Raw genomic sequence first — 18,918 nt, 5'->3', positions numbered from 1 at the left:
AATGGAGAGCTAGTTGTTCCACCTTTTTATATTCTTTTCCCCAGTGATTGTCTTGACATCCTTGTTGAAAATCAATGATGAAAAATGTAGAGGTTTATTTCTGGATTCTAAAGTCTGTTCTTTAATCTGCATGTCTCTCCTTATGCAGGACCACATTGTATTGATTACTGTTGCTATGTATTCAGTTTTGAAATTGGGAATTGTGAGTCCTCTAAGTTTGTTCCCCTTTTCCGAGATTGTTTTGGCTATTTTGGGTCCCTTCCGCTTCCATATAAACTTCAGGACAAGCGTATCAGTGTCTTCACAGAAGGCAGCTGTGATTCTGATAGGGATTGCATTGAATCTATTAACTATGTTTTGAAAGATTGTCTACTGACAGCCTGAACTTACTGAGTAACTTACCACTTTTTATTTATCGTCTATAATTGACCTGTCATAGCTTTTGTTCTTTGAGCACATTTTGAAAACCGCTGATGTGTTGGAAAGAGCATGGACTTCAGAGGTGACAGACCTGGATTAAAATTCCAGGTTTGTCAATTAGTAATGGTGTAATGCTGGGCAAGTCATTTATTGGTACTTCCAATCTCTTCATATTTAAAAACAGGGACAATGATCTCAACTTTAAAGGGTTGTTAGGAAAATTAATAAATATGGGTGTGCCCAGCATAGCTCTAGGCACACAGCATCACCACAAGTTAAATTTTCTATATTCTGTGAACTGTTTTTAATATCTTGGTTATGTGCTGGTGTTTAAACCTCTGTGGGTGCTGGTATTTGTTTGGATGTCTTCCTTATAAGTTGCAGTGAGTGGTTATGTGAAATAATGCACGTCGGAGACTGTGGAGAAACAAAGTGCCTGTGTTAGCCGTGACGGTGTCAGCCTGCCTTGTCTGCAGACACAGACGTTGTACGTTCTGTTCTCTCGTCAGCAGGACTGGCTTCCCCGGCCTTCCTGTGGGCGCAGGCTGCATGCTTGCAGAGCTTTGTGATGAGAACCTTGAAGAGTCCGATGCTGATCTGAAGATGTGTGTGTCTTAAGTCTATAGTGTACTGTTAAAAGATTTCATGTACTTGAAGTTTTTTTCTGTTCTAAAATGGAAACAGGCATCTGGGAAAAAAGAAGTGAAACACTGAATTGCCTGAAATAAATTTCCTTGTACAAATTTTTGTTGTTGTTGCCTTGCAGTCCACAAGAATCGGAATGTCAGTAAATGCTATTCGCAAGCAGAGCACAGATGAAGAAGTTACATCTTTAGCAAAGTCCCTCATCAAATCCTGGAAAAAGTTATTAGGTATATTTGTCCTTCCTTTACATATTTATGATGTTCTGGTTTATTCAGACATTTGATTGTTGCATTTTTTTCTTTTAATGAATGCAGATGTTTTGAAATCAGTGCTTTGTAATATGGGAGGGGGCTTTCGTCGGGCCTCCTGGAGGGGTCTGCTTTTTAAGCTAGTCAGATTTAGCTGTCTAGTTTTTGAACACTTGTAATTGGATTTCCTCTTTAAGAGGAATATTTCCTCCCAAGAGGAAGGTGTCAAGCTTTTTGAAATAGTTTTCTTACTTACAGAAAATTTCAAGAATAATAAAAGTAGCTCACATGTCCTTTTTCTAGTTCCTTAAGTTTTCATCTTTGCTGTCTTTGGCTCTGATGCATAAACTCACACTTACTTTGTTTTTGCTGAACCATTGGAGAATAGGCTGCATCTGTCATGCTTTATTTACTCTTTAATACTGAAGTGTGTGTTTTCTTGGAACAAGTTTATTTTCTTGAGTGATCGTAATACAGGAAATTCAGGAAATGTAACACTGGTCCAGGAGTTGAATCACAGTACATGTCCGGTTTTGTCAGTTGTCCCACTAACGTCCTTTACAGCTTTTCTCCTCCAGAACAGGGTCCCACCTAGGAAGTATCTAGTCTCCTAATGTGGAATAGTTCTTATGCCTTTTTGTCTTTTAGGACATTGACTTTTGAAAAATACCCTTTCCCTTTTGTTTTCAATAATGTGCTTCTTATTTGGGGTTTCTGTAGTGTTTTCTCACGATGAGATCTAGTTGTGTGTCCACTGCATGCATGTGTCCGTGCCCTCCTCGGGGTGTCGTGTCCAGAGGCAGTGGTGGTGGTAATGGTGAGACCCGACCAAGGGGTACCCTGCACCGTTTAGGACTTTCCCTCGTGTCTAATAGGAACTCTGTGGGAGACACTTTAAGACCCGGAAACTATCTTGCTGCCCCTCAAACCCACCCTGCCCCCTTTTAGTGTCCACCGGTTCTTGCCCAGACCACCCCGACAGTGACAGCTGCACAACTGATTTTCTAACTCTCCCACTTCTTTTTTTTGGGGGGGAGGGGTGGAGAGAGATGCAGCAAGAGATTAACTGACAGTTGTAGTTAGAGACAGATAAATAAGGAGGCTTTTTCCCTCCTCCAACTCTCCAAATTAAATGAACATGTAACCTTTTAGGATAAATGAAAACCTTTTTTTAAAGGAGAACTTGTACTCTTCTTTTCCCCCAATGCATGATTTTTGCTTCAGCTGTAATTTTTACTTACACTATGTATTTGTATTTCTATTGTCTTCTTAACAAAATTGTTTTTATATTTTTCCATCATTATAACAAGATTTTTACTGGCTTCAAAATTCTCTATTGTGTGATTATGCCATACTTAAATCACATACCTGTTAGATTTGTATGTGATTTTAACTTTAAGCTATTATAAATAGCTTTTTAACTTTAAGCTATTATAAATAGTATCTTGATGCATTTAAGCTCTGCCTAAAGTGTTCTCTTTGGGTCGTTAGCTGGGTTTCTGGAAGGTCTGCTTCCGCTGCTGCTGGCTTGCGCCGTTCTGAGTACTTAAGACGTGCCGAGCCTCAGCCTGTGTTAGCGCATTTAGTCCTCCCAGAGCCGTGTGTGCTCAGTGCTCTTGTAATTCCCGTCTCGTGATGAGGGAACGGAGGCACTGAGAGATGAGGTGTCTTGTGTGCCCTTGGGTCCGTGGTGAGTAGCCACACTGGGGGGGTTATCTGCAGAGTCCAGAGTCCAGGGCACGTCCCCGGGGCTCTGCTGTGTTGCCCACTCTGTTCCCATAGTGGGGTTGTTCTTAAGGCCGTTCACACCTCTTACTGCTTTGCCTTCTCAGGACTGCACCAGCACACCCCACACTGGAGCAGTGTGTCAGGGGCCAGCTTTACTGCCCCTCCCACAGCACTGGGTCCTTGTTAGATAGTATTGCATTATTACATCACCTCTCAGAAGCTTTCTGCCCTGTTACCTTGGGAACGTATCTCATCCTTGCTATATTCTTTAATGTCATTATTGATCTTTATTTTCTTCCTCACAGTACTACAGTGTCTTTAGGCCTTGAGGCTTCCAGGTGACTTGCAGGACAGAGAGGGCGGTAGTGTTAGTATGTGAGAACTGACGTGTATCGTAGGGGCTGGAATTGTGCTTCAGGTTTGGTCACCCTAACCTTTACAGGATAAGTTCTAGAATTGTGATCTGGATTGTTCTGTCAGTTAGTCTTATCCGGACTGGCATGTTAGAGTCATCTGAGGAACCTGTAAAAATTTTGACGCTCATGCCTGCCCTCCAGAGATTTGGATTGAGTGGTCTGGATGGGAGTGTGACCATGGGATGTGCTTAAGAGTTGCCTGGTGGTCCTGCCACACAGCTGAATGTGTGTTCTTCCATGTCTTATACAGAGGGACGTGGAGAGTTGAGTTGTTTATGTAGCTCTTATCATGTACGTAGGGTCAAAATGTAGGTCAAATGGGGTAATTTACACGGTAGATCCAGACATTTTCTGAACCCAGCTTTCAAGGCTGTTTGGTTGATTTAAACACGACTGTTTTTTTTCAGTGCTAAACTGCTGCCTTGACCCAACCTGCTTTCTGTGCTTCACTCGCCAGTGTCTGATTGCTGAGGTCCTCCTTAGGTCCTCACGTGTGTGCTTTACTCGTGCTAGTGATCTGTGTTAGTTCACAGGGCATCTAAGACAGAGGAGGTGCTGGGCAGGCGTAACCAATAGCCCTGCAGTATATGCTGTGAGATGTTCTTTTGTTCACTATCCCTGAAATAATTCCTTATGTTTCGGGTACCACCTCAAATTTCTTGACTTCATGAAAAATTATTAAAACAATATTGCAATATATGCTTTGCGCTTTCATTTTTAAATGACAGTGCTGGTGCTTTTTCCCTGTTCTTTGCTTCCCTTGTTCTGTGTAGTCAGTCCTCCCTTTTATACTACCATTAGCGTAGGACCAACCGAGAGCTTATCTGGGGATGCTGACCGAGCACCGCTGTGAAACCCGCGTACATATGCTAGTAGGGCAGCTTGCATAAACTCCATTTACTTGTTAAAAGCTTAGGGTTTTAGTGTTTTTTTATTGCATAACACGATAGTATGATAATGTAGTAGTTTTTTTTTTTTAACAAATGTCAACAACTTAGGAATTTCTTAAATTTTTCAGATGGACCATCAACAGATAAAGATCCTGAAGAAAAGAAAAAAGATACTGCAATTACATCGCAGAATAGCCCTGAAGCAAGAGAAGAAAGGTATTTTTTGCTTTATGGAAATTCGTTTATGTTGAAAGTCACGGTTTTATGTGACCATCGCTTCCCCATGATCTTACAGTCTCATGTCTGTTCCCCTCTATTTTCTAATCACACTAGCATAAATAGAGAGATAAAAGCCAGATAGAAGTAAGGTTTCTGACAAGATTTCCTGGAGGTTTAAGAGAATTAGAAGATAGCACATAAATGAGAAACTGCTTACGTCACGCCTGACGCGTGTGGTTGCGTGGACTCTGAGCAGCACCGGGACAGCGTGGTGAAGGCGCTGCCTAGGGGTCCACGTGGCTGCTTCCTTTATTTGCAACGTTTATTCTTTAGATAGTTTTGGACGTGGATCTAATTCTCCTTTTGATGCTTCTTTTTCTTTCCCAGTTTAGCTGTTTATCATAAGAACTTGAAACATGTTCGGTGATGAAGGGTTCAGGTTGTTCCTCAGCTCTTGGGAGGCCTTTGTGTTCACCCCTTCCTGTTACACATGGTGAACTGTGCGGTGTCTGGTGTGCTGACAGGATAGGTGGGGAACCTGGTAGGTGAAATACAGATCTGTGTTCTTGGGAGGCTTGACTTTGATGTAGAGCACTCATTCTCAAAGTGTGGTCCCAGAAGGGAACCTGGTAGCTTTGTTGAAAAGCAAACTCCTGGGCTCTACCCTGGAGCTCCAGAACCAGGGTTTCTGGTGGTGGGGCCCAGAGATAGGCTTTTAACCGTCCCTTCAGGTAACTCTTGGGCCCTCAAGTTTTAGGCTACTTATTTTAACTTCATCTGTTTCTCACTGTTTACCCCAAATTGATAACATACTCCTCATTTTTTAACAACAATGATTAATATCCCATACGCAGTTCTTTTATATATTAGTACTCACTAAACGTGATGATAAAAAGGTAAGCTAAAGATAGGGTTAAACACCAGTTGTTAATAAAATTTCTTCAGTTTTTTTCCTAAATATTTTGAGATGGTTTTGGGCTTTTAGGAAATTATAAGGATAGTACAGAGGACTCCCAGATTGCCCCTGTGATACTTCTATACATGTATGCAGATGTGTGTATAAATGCGCACACACGAGTTTTATTCTGAACCAAATGAGAGTAACTTACGGGCATTATGCCCTTCATACCCCTGAATACTGACTACGTCAGTGTGTGTTTTCTAAGAACAAGGACATGTCCTCACATAGGACCGTGATAGAGTTAGCGATATCTGGAAATTAACATTAATATGATCCTTCCTCCTAGTCTGCAGACCTCATTCATATTTCAGCATTTGTCCCAATAATGTCTTTTGTTGCAAAAGAAAAAAAATTTTCCAAAATGTCATCTCGGGTCACATTGCATTTAGTTACCATATCTGGTTTCCTTTAACCTGGAATGATTTTTCAGTCTGTCAGTGTCTTTCACGACCTTGATATTTTTGGAAAGTACAGGCCATTATTTTTTAACACACACTTTCAGTTATGTTACATTTAAAGTCACTGATTTAATGCCTTTAATATAAAATGTGAAGGTATAGACAAATATTTTAAATAAATATTGAAAGAGGAGTTCTTGGTATTATTTTTTCAGATTTAAGTAACTGAAGTTTAAGGTTAGAGCTTATCTGCAAAAGCATAGCATTACTTACGTGAAGCCTAATAAAGTAAGTGGTTGGTATGTACGCATGCACACACACATGCACGCACACATGCACCTACACGCACGCACATACACACACACTCACACTTGTACAGTGAAGAAAATTTTTAACAGATTGGAGAAACAAGTCAGAGGTATCATCTACAGGAAGACCTAGGTGACGTGCAGGGTTTCACACTTTGGTGTAAGAATTTAAGGAGGAAGTGATGTGGGAAAATGCTTAGGATGTCAGGGGTGGGGCCAGTGGCAGTGGTGCTAGTGAGGAAAAGGCCCCGTCGTCCACCTGGACAGCCCCCAGGCCGCGCGAGGCGTTTGGCCACCCGCGGGCTGACGTGGGCACGTAACTGAAGGATTTAAGAAGTGGAGTTTGAAACAGTGATTGATCACTGGCAGGTGGTGTGCTGCGTCCTGGGAGTACAAGGAAGAGGAAATAAGTTCTCATCTTTGCTCCCAGAGCTCAGGCTAGGAGGGGAGGACACGGGGAAGTCACCGTAGTACACACCTGTGTGCAGACAGTACTTGGGGAGGCAGGTTGGAGGAGGCTTCGGGAAGGAAGCGACTGTTGTGCCCTCGGTCATCTGTGGAGGGCGGTCCGGCTGCGGAGGTCGCGGGGTGGGGAAGGGGAGAGGGCAGGGAGGGACCTCCTTGCAGCCAGGCAGCAAGTGACATCCGTGGAGGGTGAGAGGCTCTATTAGTCTGGAGAGGTTTGTGGCAGAAATCTCTAATGTGATAGGAGTTAATTGAAACCAGCCAGAAAAGTATTTTGGTAAGAGTCCAGTACAAGAAGTTAATCAGAAGCAGTTGAAATGATTAGGTTGACTGGAAAAATTACAGAACTGTCTTGATTGCATTGATGTTTCTGGGGAGAAATTACCAGACATTTTTGTATTTTCACAACTTACTTCTCACTACATGTGGTTTTTATCCAGAAGTGGGTGTTTTATGTATAAACCTCATTGGTTGTCTAATTGAAACAGGGTTTTTCAAACTTTTTTCCCCTCTATTTTTGGATCAGAGCTGTCATACTCTCTGGTGCCATCCCCTCACCTCTCTCGTAACCAATATCCTTGCTTTTCATTTATTGTGTTAAGCTGTAATGTGTATTTTGTGTATTAAAAATATTTTTAATGTTTAAAACAATAATCAAGGTTAAAGAATACTTGAGACTTGTATCTCATATCTTTACTGAAATTTTAGCTTCTTTTTAATCTCCACGTGGGAAATTTTTTTTTTCACGTAAGAGTCACTGAAATACTATCTCATTTAATCAGGGGAAAAGTTTTAGTTTTTAGAGAGTGGTAGTGATGATGTTTACTGTAAGAGAGTCTTCCTGACTTGTTTCGGGGTGTGTGTGCACGTGTGTGTGTTTCAGCAGCTCCAGCGGCAATGGAAGCAGCCGGAAGGACGAGCCGCACGCTCGAGACACGTACGTGTCCTCCTTCCCTCGGGCCCCGGGCACCTCTGACTCCGTGCGGTTAAAGTGCAGGGAGATGCTCGCTGCAGCTCTCCGGACGGGAGGTAAGCTCGGTGTCCGTGGCTCCGCTCTCTGTCCTTTGGCCTTGCCCTCCCCCTTACTTCTGCGCTACCAGTGGGACCCCAGTGAGAGCTGCCACCACTGCCCCGCGGGGAGAGGCTGCTGCAGGTCACTGAGGGCAGACTGCGGGCCATCTGGCCTCTGCTTATTCCCATGCAGTTCCGCACTTCTCATGTGCAGGTGCTTCTCCTGAAGTTTAGTCATTTGTCTCTTTCACAGCCTTTTTTCTCCTCACATTTAATGTGCAAACCAATCACCCCACCCCTCAGGTTGAGAGTTAATGACACTGTGTTTGGGTCCCCTTGTTAAATGTTAGTATGATATATATATTTGTCATTTCATTTCCTACATTTCTTGTTTCTTAAGTAGAAAAGAGCTTTGTATGTGGGAGCTTTAATTTAATTCGGAGGTCTTCGTTCTTTTTTTGTTTGTTTGTTTTGGTTGTGGGAGGTCATTAGGTTAATTTATTTAGGAACCCAGAACCGCCTGCATGCTGAGCACGTGCGCTGCCACTGAGCTGTGCCCTCCTCCCCCGGGGTCTTCATTCTTATGTAAAAGTTTGACTTCCAGGTTCCATATATAGGAGTATGTATTTATTGTCCTGTGCAGAGTCACCCTTTTTCTTTTCTGTCACACGGAACCACAGTCCGTGTGGCCTGTTCTTCTCCTTACTCTCCCCTTTCTACTCTGGTTCCTCTCCTTTCTCTTCATGTATTTTTTTCTTTTTTCTTCCTAGTTTTTTTTTATTTCCTTCTGTCCTTTTGAGTATTTGCATAGGAGCCTTCTCAATGTGTCCGTGTATGTGATTGGCAGATAAAATGAATGGTTTCTTTGCACTGAAGTCTGAGTCGCAGGAGCCAAGATAGTTCTTTGTGTAACTTTCTCTGCTCTCTGCTGGAGCAGCCAGAACTTACGGAGTTGTGAATTGAGAAACTGTCTGCGAGATGAATTACTTCCCCACTCATGAGGGCTGAGGACTCGCTCAAGCAGGAGCCAAGTGGGGAGTAAAGAGACCAGATTCTGATGAAATGAAACTGAAAGGAGTCTTTGTGCAGGGCACATGGGGTTGAAGCAATGGGAACCCAGTTTAATTGACTCTGTATTGAAATTTTCTTTTGATTTGTTATAATTGCTTATGCTTGACAATTCTTTGTGCCTGTGTTTAGATGATTACATCGCTATTGGAGCTGATGAGGAAGAATTAGGATCTCAGATTGAGGAAGATATCCTTTGTGTGTATATGCGTAATTGTTTTAAGTAATCTAGGCTAAGTATAATTTTTCTTTTCTGTAAAGAATTCAGAGTTCATTTTATTCTTCAGTTTCTATCTTGATTGTTTTGATGGGAAAGGGGAGGTCTATCCATGTCCTTTTCTTGTTTTCCTGTCATTCAGAAGTAAATCACATAATTGTATTTTTTTCTGCCTTACAAATTGAGAATGTAGCGTCTCAATTGAAGTTGTGCAGAAGGGCATGGAAACACTCACTTCACACTAGTAACTGTGAACTAGTAAGTATGAAGTTGGGTTTCACATTTGGGCAGACGCAGCAAAGCATGTACAGTCCTCTGAGCTCATGACGCTGGAGGTAGGTGTGCTCATGCTAAACACCGCGTTGTGGGCCCTGGGGGAGGGGCTCACATGTAGGTGCACGGAGCAGGAACCTTCCAGGGGATTGTCCTTGTTAGAAAGGGGGTCCTGGGGCTTGGTCCCTGCTTCAGCCTGTTCTGCTGAGAAAAGCCACCTGCTAACCTAGCTTCCTGCTGAGCCGGGGAGGAATGAACCCTCAGGGCCACTGTGAATGGTGGGTGAATGGCCTTCTTAGAAGGCCCTCCAGGGAGCTGTGTGGTCTTTTTGAGGCTTTTTAGGATCCTTGGTAGGATTCAGACTTGGGCAAGGGAAAGTATGTATAAGTTCAAGTTCTTTTTCAAAGGTGTTCTCACTCAGATTGAGTACCTGAGGTACATTTTGAAACCCTTTTGTTTTGTGTGCTGCTTGGCATTAAACACTGAGAAAGCACTGCTGTTCCATAGCGTGGATGTATGACCACTGTTATTTGCCAGTTACAGGTGAGGAAATCAGGCAGAAACAGAGCCTGTTGTTAACTTAATCTAGGTTGGAAACACTGCTTAGAAATTTCAGGAATTCTTGCTGTGGCAGAAGAGGAGGAAGAATGGTCTCACCATTACCATTTAACCTCTGTTCCTTAATGGCCGAATACCTATATATCAAGAAATAAGGAATACAGACATGAAATACAAGAATAGAGTACGAAGTAGAATATCGAATCTTAAGGATGCTAAGAATCCAAATTTAAGGAAGAATGTGCTATGTGGGAATATTCCTCCGGACCTGTTTGCTAGAATGACGGCAGAGGTGAGTATATCTGAATATAACGTTTCCGTGACAGGTTCCACAACATCAGAGGTAAAGTCCGTTTAAATCATAAAGTACTCTGTAAGTACCAAGTGTATAATGAGCCAAGATTGGCTGTTCTGATTTACTCATACATACAGTACATCAGACAGACACCAGCAGTGATCAAATCTCTTGGCATTGATACTTGTCCCTTTCATAACTTTACCATGATCTTTGGGAGATTGCCTTAAGTTATTGTTTAAAAAACAAGTGTTTTTACTTATTCTGGACTCATGTAGAATCAAAGAGTTGAATCTCTAATTGCAAATAGACTTTGTAACCTCTAAGCTTTTTTCATGGTTAAATACTGTAAAATTGGTCACATCTTACTGACTATTCCTTAAATTTATATAAGGAATGATGGTGAAAATGAAATTCATTGTTTCCTGTTTATGGACAGTAACTGTTGTGTGTCTGTAATCTCACTATTTTACTAAGCATCCAAGAGAGTGAATTTGTCCTTCTATATAGCTAATAAAATTGTTATATTTTAATTAATTTTTTAAAACCTCATTAGAGTAATTTAAAACTTTCACAAAGTAGAGAACATGGTATTATGAAATCCTATATATCCTTCACCCAAGCTTCAGGTATTTTAAATAATTTGTCACCCTTTTCATCTATCCCTTCTTCCTTTTTCTTTCTTTTCCCCTGAATTATTTTCAGTTATTTTATTTTGTTACATCATTTTACCTCTCTGTACTTGAGAGATGGCTTTAAAAATGTGGCATTTTTCTGTAACTACATTGTCATTACTGCAGCCAACAAGTCTAATGACAACTCCTTGGCGTATTTACCGCCTGGTTCACATTCACATTGTGTGCCTGACTGTATGTTTGTTTTGTATAAGGATTCAGAGTCGAGATGTTACCTTGAGTTTGGCCTCTTAAGATCTTGCACATAATTAAATCTAAATAAACCTAAAGCAGTCTCTTCTACTCCTGCCCCCTTCCTTCGGGACAGTGACACTGACCTGTTGAAACCAGTTTCTCTCTTCTGTGTCCCACAGTATGAACTGCCCGTTTCTCCCTTGTGATATTATTTAACTTTTCTGTCCCCTCCGTTTTCTGTGAACTCCAGGCTAGTTCCGTGGGCTTGATTACCTACAGGTTCAGCTTTTTTCTGCGTAAATACTTCGTAAGTGGTGTTTCCTACTCCATGCTGCATCACATCAGGAGCCACTTCCCTGAGCGTGTGGAAATCGATCGGGGGTTGAGTGCTGGCAGTCTGGTCACGTTCTCTGTCAGCCTTTCCTCTGTGTGTTCATCCACTGTCATCCTTGCCTGAACTGGTTCTTTCACTGGGAGTTGCAAATAAGAGACTTGTAAAATCCTGTCATTCCTTGTACGTGTGTTAGCTGGATTTCCTTGATAAAGAAGGACTTGCCCTGAGTGAGGGCTCCGGGTTGCCCTGTTGCTTAGGATGGGAAGGGCAGGGGAGGCGTGTCATTCTTTCCCTCCGCTTAACAGTTACAGAAGCAGGGGTGGAGCCCTAGTAACTGCCGGGGCAGGGGGGTGGGGGTGGGTTGTCATTTTTGCTTGTGTTTGTGCTGTTCTTTTCTGAGTGTCGTCATGGCCCTGCGACTGTATTTATCCCGTGGAGATTGGCCTTTCCAGCCATTCGTATGATGGCTGAAGAAGCCGTCCTACCTGTGGCCAGTGGGGGCTCCTTCCTGTAGCTCCTCTCTCCATGTGACTTAACCACGGTAGTCAGGTGGCTTCCATGCTTTCTGGCACAGGAAGATGACCCTGACTCATCCTGTGCATGTCTTGACTCAAGCTGAAATCACACGTTCCTTCGAGGTCCCTGGTTCCAGTCTTGGGGGTGTGGGGACAACGGTAGACACCAGTCTGGATACTAGAGGTGCCCATTGCTACAGGGTTACACTGTCTACAAGCCTTTACATGGTAATTAAAGCCTTTACATGGTAATTTCACGCACAAACCTGTAAGTATTTGAAAACCTTTTAAGAGGAAGCAAACTCTTATGAGTCCTGTGAGGAAAAATATTAATTTTTCACTTTTGAAACTTTAAGAGTTGATTTTGGTCCTATTACTAAACTAATGGAGCATAAAAAGCATTCAGCGTGTGTGCAGAAGGTGCCTGTGACCAATGGTGTTGCCGTCTCCCCGGTAGGAAATGGCTAGTGACGAACTCAAGGAGATGCGGAAAAACCTGACCAAAGAGGCCATCAGAGAGCACCAGATGGCCAAGACGGGGGGGACGCAGACGGACCTGTTCACGTGCGGCAAGTGCAAGAAGAAGAACTGCACCTACACGCAGGTGCGTGGCTGCGCAAGGGCCCTCGTTCTCTCGTGAGGGGTGCTGCTGACGGGTTCCTGTTAATTAAAAATACGTTAATGTAGTTAGACTTTCTTAGAAATTGTTACTGTGAAAGCTGTATAAATTAAATGAAATTTGTAAGACAATACAGAATTTAAGGAAATGGCCACATTCTTTCTCTAAGAGCTAATTAGTTGATTATTGGTTAATATGTAAACAGCCTATAATTCTTTTTATTTGTCAGGATCATGTAATTTAGGGAAAGTTCTTTGCTCTTCCTTCCTTGGGTCCTGGTACTTTTAGCTTACCTAGTTTCCAGATAATTTATTTCTTTTTTGCAACATATTGATTACTTTTATCTTCATACATGTTATGACTAACCTTTTTATTCTTAAACAGCTGAAAGGAGCCACGTTAGTAGTTGTTTTGTTTGTATGTGCGTGTGTGAAGATGTTTTTTTTTATTATTGTCATTAATTTCATTTGCCAAATAAATTGTGCTATATCTATAATCTGCTAAATTCAAAATTTTCCCTTTAAAGAACAACTAACTGTTATGTTTCAGGTTAACAGGTTTAGGGAATTTTCTTTTTTCTTTTTTTTTTTATTGAGGTTGAATTTTTTGATTGACAGAAAATTAAACATTTAAAAATAATACTAAGTTTATTTAAATTATTGTGTAAGTATACCTACTTACAAACAATTTGGAAAATACAGAAAAGTTTGAACAGGAGGTTAAAAATCACTCATTAACCTGCCATCCAGAGAGGACAGTCATCCATATTTTGGTGCCTGTAGTATTTTGTGGGCTTTTAAAAAAATGTAGTTGCAGCTAAATATTGTAAATCATTTTATATACTTTTACCCCAGTTAACTACTATAGTGTGAGCATTTTCCTTTAAGTTTTTAAAAAACCTTCATAAGCATCTTAATAGCTGTATACTGTTCCGTCAGATGGATAGACCCTAATGTATTTCATTATATCCCTGTTGGATGTTAACTTGTTTCCAGTGTTTGTGTTGTTATAAAATTATACTCTTCAAACATCCTTGTATACAAATCTTTACCTCCAGCTTTAACTGAAGAATAATTGACAAATATAATTGTATATATTTAAAGTGTGATGATTTGACACACCTATGTATCGTGGAATGATTACCAAGATCAAGATAATTAACACATCCATCACCTGACATAGTTAATTTTTTCTTTTCTTCTTTTTTTTTTTGTGGTGAGAATGCTTAGCTCTCCTCTAACAGCAGTCACCATGCTGTGCATTAGTTCCTCAGAGCTGCTTCTTGTAACTGCAACTTTATGCCCTTTGACCTGCAGCTTCCCATTTCCTCCCTCCCCCAGCCCCTGGCAGCCACCATTTATTTATTGTTTCTATGAAATCAGCTTTTTTTTTTTTAGATGCCACATGTGAGTGATGTCACACAGTGTTTGTCTTTGTCTGGCATATTTCACTTAGCACGGTGCCTTCCACATGCATCCATGCTGTCTCAAATGGCAGGATTTCCTTCTTTTTTATGGCTGGATAATGTTCTTTTGTGTATATATGCAGTTTTTTCCTTTATCCATTTATCTGCTGAAGGACATTGAGGTGGTTTCCACATCTTGGCTATTGTGAATAATACTGCAAAGAACACGTGTGCAGATAATCTCTTTGAGATACTGATTTCATTTCCTTCAGATACATGCCAAGGTGTGGAGTTGCTGGATCATCGTATGGTAGTTTTATTTTTAATTTTTTGAGGAGCCTCCATACTGTGTTCCACAGCGGCCACACCACCTTGCGTTGTGTGTGAGCAGCAGTGCGCAGGGGCTCCCTTTGCTCCCCGTCCTTGGCAGCACTTGCTGTTTCTTGCCCTTTTGCTCACAGCCATTCTGGCGGGTGTGAGGTGGTACTCCCTGTGGTTTTAATTTGCATTTTGCCCGTGATGAGTGGTGTTGAGCTGTAGGTGGACCTTTATTAGTGTTTCTAATTACCACCTTACAACAAACCAAATACCAAGTTCCTGGGTCACAGAGAATGGGTATTTAAGGCTCTTGCCTTGTTGCTGCCTAACTTTTAGAAAGGTTGTAGCAGTTTATATTTGTAGGAATGAAATATTTGTAAGCTTTACATCTTTGCTAATTTTTAAGAGAAAATTGATATGCCTTTTAATTAATGTTTCTATGTTTCTTATGATGAAAATTTTTCATATTTGTTAGCCATTTACCAAAAGTAATGTGTGACTTTAGATGATTTTTCCACTTATTTGGGGTAAATTAAACATGGAAAGACAAACAAGGAGGACTTGGACAAATGGAGTTTGGAGATGTGTGTTCGTTCCACGTTACTTAGCTTATTTGAACTTTTCTCAGGCCCGTACACATTTTACTGTGGCACCATTGTGGTGGTTATTGGATCTTCATGTAGAACGTTCTTGTCTAGCGTGGACTTTGTGTAGTTTTGTGAGAAGTATCTTCCCCTGACTCTGCCGCAGGTCCAGACGCGGAGTGCCGATGAGCCCATGACAACGTTCGTCGTCTGCAACGAGTGTGGAAATCGATGGAAGGTAGGGCGTCCGCCGGCCCCTGCCCCCCACTCACGGGGCTGCCTGGGTCCGGGTGTGTGACGTGCTCACACTGCCTAGCACTGGGGCCCCACTGGACGTGAAGTGTCACCCTGACCTACCCGCCGTCACGGTGGCCTGGTGCGGGAAGGGCCGGGTGGAGTCTCAGGTGGGCAGTCGCTCTGCCGCCTTCCTGGGCGTGCTGGAGCCATTCAGCTGCTTAGACTTCTGCTCTTGCAGAAAACCTGTGCGTGCGTCTGCCTTGTCTTCGTGGGTTTTGATTCTGGAACAGCTACTGTGCCTGGTTGAATCCAGCCGGTGTCTCTAGTGCTGATTTAGGGGCCCCGGACGAGCACTGTTGGGGTTCGGGGGCTTTTCACTGGGCCTTCGTTCACACTGTTAGCCCCACGTGGGCCAGCTGTCACTGAATGGTTCATTCCTGAGTGACTTTTGTCAGCCACAGAGGTGGAAGAACTACACAGCATGCCCAGGATGGAGGGGGAGGTGAGGGGTGTGGGGTTGGGGAGGCCCACGGGGCAGGAATGTACGGTCTTCGGAGCCAGACAGACTCTGAACTCCTTTCTCATGTAGTAAATGTGAGTAAGGCCTACGCTTCAGGCTGTGGTGACGAGCAGAAATAAGATATTTAAAGTGCCTGATAACTGTTGGTACTCCAGAAATGCTAGTATTTTTTAAAGTTTTTGTGAAATTTATACAAGATTTTTTTTTAAATTATAGTTACATTAGACGTTTTAGTCTAATGCTTATTTTGAACTACTCACATAGGTTAAACATTTTCTGAAAATCGGAAGTGAATAAAAGCCAGCCGAGGGGACGGTATCCTCACATAGTGTGAGACTTTGGCTCTGGGTGCTGTTTTAGGGGCTGAAGCCAGGACCCATTGTGTTACACACAGAGATTTAGTTCTGAGTGGGAACATTGGTGGTGTTGAGAGGACCTTCATGGTTGGAAACTGTTTCCTCTCCTGAGTCGGCAGGTGTTTTAATTGGTCTGAGAGCGGGGTGCTCCTTTTTTTTCCAACCCCGTTGAGCACGTCTGGCTTGGCCAGGCAGCGTGCTCGGGTTTGTTTTGCGTGGTGGGCGGTGGTGTTGGTGATGACTGACTGGGTGTTTTGCAGTTTGCTGTTGCGTGGTGTCTGACACAGTGCCTGTCAGATTTAAGAAAGTTGAAGTTAATGTAGAAAGCTGGTGCCTGGAGTGGCTTACTCTAGAAGTTCAAATTTGGAATGAATTCTTTTAACCTAAAAATTAAAGAGTACTTTTTGTTAAGTTTTAAATACTTAATAAAAAATATTTTATACTATTTCTTCCTCTGTGTATTCCTAGTATTTCTAAGTTGGAAGAGCCAAACGCTTAGTACAGGTGGCTATTCGCGTCAGGAAAATAAAGTGTCTTTCTCAGAACTGCCCCTTTCTCTAGCAGTGTACGGTGCATGCTTTCGTAAACGGGGGAGGGCATACCCCATGGTTTGTACTTAAAATTCTCACACGATGTTTCTTCTTTTCTGACAGTTCTGTTGAGTTGGAAGAATTGGCGAAATGTCTGGACCATTAAGAAAATGGATTTTGTAATTAGCTTTAAGACTAGGCCAACCAACTAGTTTTCCTGCAAATCAGATTTTTAAAGTAACGTATATCCCTTGGGTTAGTCATGTTTTTGACATAGCATCCCTTCCTTAAATGCCTTCTGTAGTTTCGGACCAGTAGGAAGACCACATAATAATTGTATGGTACCTGTTTCAAAACATTTTTTTTCATTTTTATAAGTAAGTTGATATTAAACTTTTGGCAGTTTATTTTTACCTTTTTTTTTCTTCTTAAAGGAAAGTGTACCTTAACTTTTTTACAATCTGAAACATATGCAGTAGCAATGTTATTCTTCTCAGTTGATACACAAATGGAAATTACATTTTTTTCCCATATTGGCATGTACCTGCAAATATTAAAGAGGAGAAGAGGTAATATAATTATAAGTTTATCAGACGTGGTGTGTATTCAAATAATACTTGACCAGCTTATCTAAATTGTACATAATATTTGAACTAGCATATTAAATTGATTTTACTTATTATGTACACAAGTCTGGGATAATTAGATATTATTTTGCATTTGTAACTAAATGTGATCTTCATTTCTTGTAATTTCTTGTACATGTTTATTACTTGTTCTTAATAGATTTTATGTTTGGAAATATGACTTTGTTGAAATGAGTTTTGTTTATTGTTTATTTGCCTGTTTGACTTTGTAATGCATTTTAGTTTTGTGGAACACTGTTGCCGTCTTAGTAGGCTTTTCATAAATCCCAGCACAGGCCAAGAAGGAAAGTTTTCTACCATTTTTTTCCCCTTGTAGAAAGACATACTGGGAAGAAGATGTTAGCGTTTTAGGAGAGTGTAGTTACTGTGAACAGTTCCTGACTTGACTTTAATTTGGAGATCCACGCTGACCAAGGACTTGAAGGTTTATAGAAGTCTCTACAGCGGTGGTCCTTATGCGTGGAAAGGGTGGGGCACATTTCTGTCTTGACTCTAATTTGCTGGCTCTCTTTCTGTTGCACAAGAAGGAGGTTGTGGAACGAGCTAGTCTGTGGGCTGTGACACGGCTCGTTTACCGTGAGGACCTCACAGTTAAGTGTGTGCCATCTATTTTCTTAAGAGTAAGAGAAGATGATTTTCACGTGGGTTCCTCGGTGGGCTTGCTGTAGCACGTCTTCAGGCCACCGGTGCCACGCCCATGCTTCATTCTGCTCCATCTGCGTGCATCAGACACGTAGGGAGACCTCAGCATGTGCTGGGCGCCCCCTCCGCCCCTCTCCCATCGCTCACTGCTGCTCCCTTCGATGTCAGTGCAGATTAAGACCCCTGTATGAGAACTGGCCCACTGGTACCAACCCATCTCTGCTCTGTCAGATCACAGAGTAACCTATCATTTGAAAAGTAAAGTACCTTTTTGAAAGAATAAGTTTAAGAAGAATAAAATTAAAGTAGCTCCACTTTAAAATAAAGTGATCCATTTTTAAATTTGTAATTCAATAAAGTTTCTTGTTATTAAACATGTATCACATTTTGTCATTTTATTTAGGCATTGACGCTTGCTTTACCTTTTGTTTAAAAAGTTCTCCTTTCTCAACTGTTAAGGTGTTTTTAAAGCCCAGTTTTAGTTAAATGACGGCTGCCTGGTTTTAAGTAGGAACTAGTACTGAGCTGTAGTGTCTGTCTGTCTCTTCTCCTGGACCCCTGCTGAAGGGTGCGGGGGTGGTTCTGAGCAGAGCACATGAGTGCATCCCTTGTGGGCACCTGATGTAATATGAGAGTGAGTCTTATATTGAAAACTACCCACCAGTTATAAAGTATCCGGAAGTAAATGTTCCCAAGGGTGATATTTGATAATGCTTATTTCCAGGGCAAAGTAACTTAAATGAATGCACAGAGGAACTAAGCTGGACAGAGTGGCAGCTCGTGAAGACCCGTCCTGGGAAAGCAGAAAATCTCCACCATGGTTTTCTGCTCAGCTGAGAGGTGATGAGCGTCGGTGCAGGTGTTGAGAAGCCGTGTTGGGAGCTCTGAAATGCTCCTGTGCATGCAGACGTCGGAATCTGTGCGTGCCTTACAAGTGGAAGAATGTTGAATATCAACAAGACAGCAAAAGGAGTAACAGGCTAGATTTTGACAGTGATTATCTACAGGGCAGAGTGTGCTTGGGGATTTGAACTGAATCAAAAACTACAGTTAAAGTATTGTGATTTTAGAGGTTTTAATCAACAGTTACTCTGTCCTGTCCTCTGTGGCCCCCCTTCCCCCATTTAGCTGTAGAAATTAGCCATTCAGGAAGATTTGAATGTCCCACTGGGAAATGTAATGTGAATAGTCATTGACGTAAAATCCACATATTTCTGTAAGT

The 18,918-nt window shown here is 41.9% G+C and overlaps 1 protein-coding gene across 2 annotated transcripts in view; it reads left to right on the top strand.

The window, feature by feature from the left end:
• Nucleotides 1-18,076, top strand: part of TCEA1 (transcription elongation factor A1) — a 28,701-nt gene extending 10,625 nt beyond the window's left edge. Inside the window, exons 3-10 of one of the 2 annotated variants that reach the window (XM_031441626.2) lie at nucleotides 1,187-1,292; nucleotides 4,476-4,563; nucleotides 7,585-7,727; nucleotides 8,910-8,966; nucleotides 9,963-10,117; nucleotides 12,296-12,442; nucleotides 14,931-15,002; nucleotides 16,531-18,076. In XM_031441626.2, the coding sequence (XP_031297486.2) occupies nucleotides 1,187-1,292; nucleotides 4,476-4,563; nucleotides 7,585-7,727; nucleotides 8,910-8,966; nucleotides 9,963-10,117; nucleotides 12,296-12,442; nucleotides 14,931-15,002; nucleotides 16,531-16,539 (777 nt within the window). In that variant the 3' untranslated portion in view covers nucleotides 16,540-18,076. Of the gene's footprint in view, nucleotides 1-1,186; nucleotides 1,293-4,475; nucleotides 4,564-7,581; nucleotides 7,728-8,909; nucleotides 8,967-9,962; nucleotides 10,118-12,295; nucleotides 12,443-14,930; nucleotides 15,003-16,530 lie in introns of both variants that reach the window. The other variant, XM_031441625.2, reaches the window with a different exon arrangement.
• Nucleotides 18,077-18,918: the final 842 nt, after the last annotated feature.

The sequence above is a fragment of the Camelus dromedarius genome, chromosome 30 (assembly GCF_036321535.1).
Source record: "Camelus dromedarius isolate mCamDro1 chromosome 30, mCamDro1.pat, whole genome shotgun sequence".
NCBI lineage: Eukaryota > Metazoa > Chordata > Mammalia > Artiodactyla > Camelidae > Camelus > Camelus dromedarius.
The sequence above is the reverse complement of the archived record's forward strand: the minus strand, read 5'-3'. Positions and strand labels throughout refer to the sequence as shown.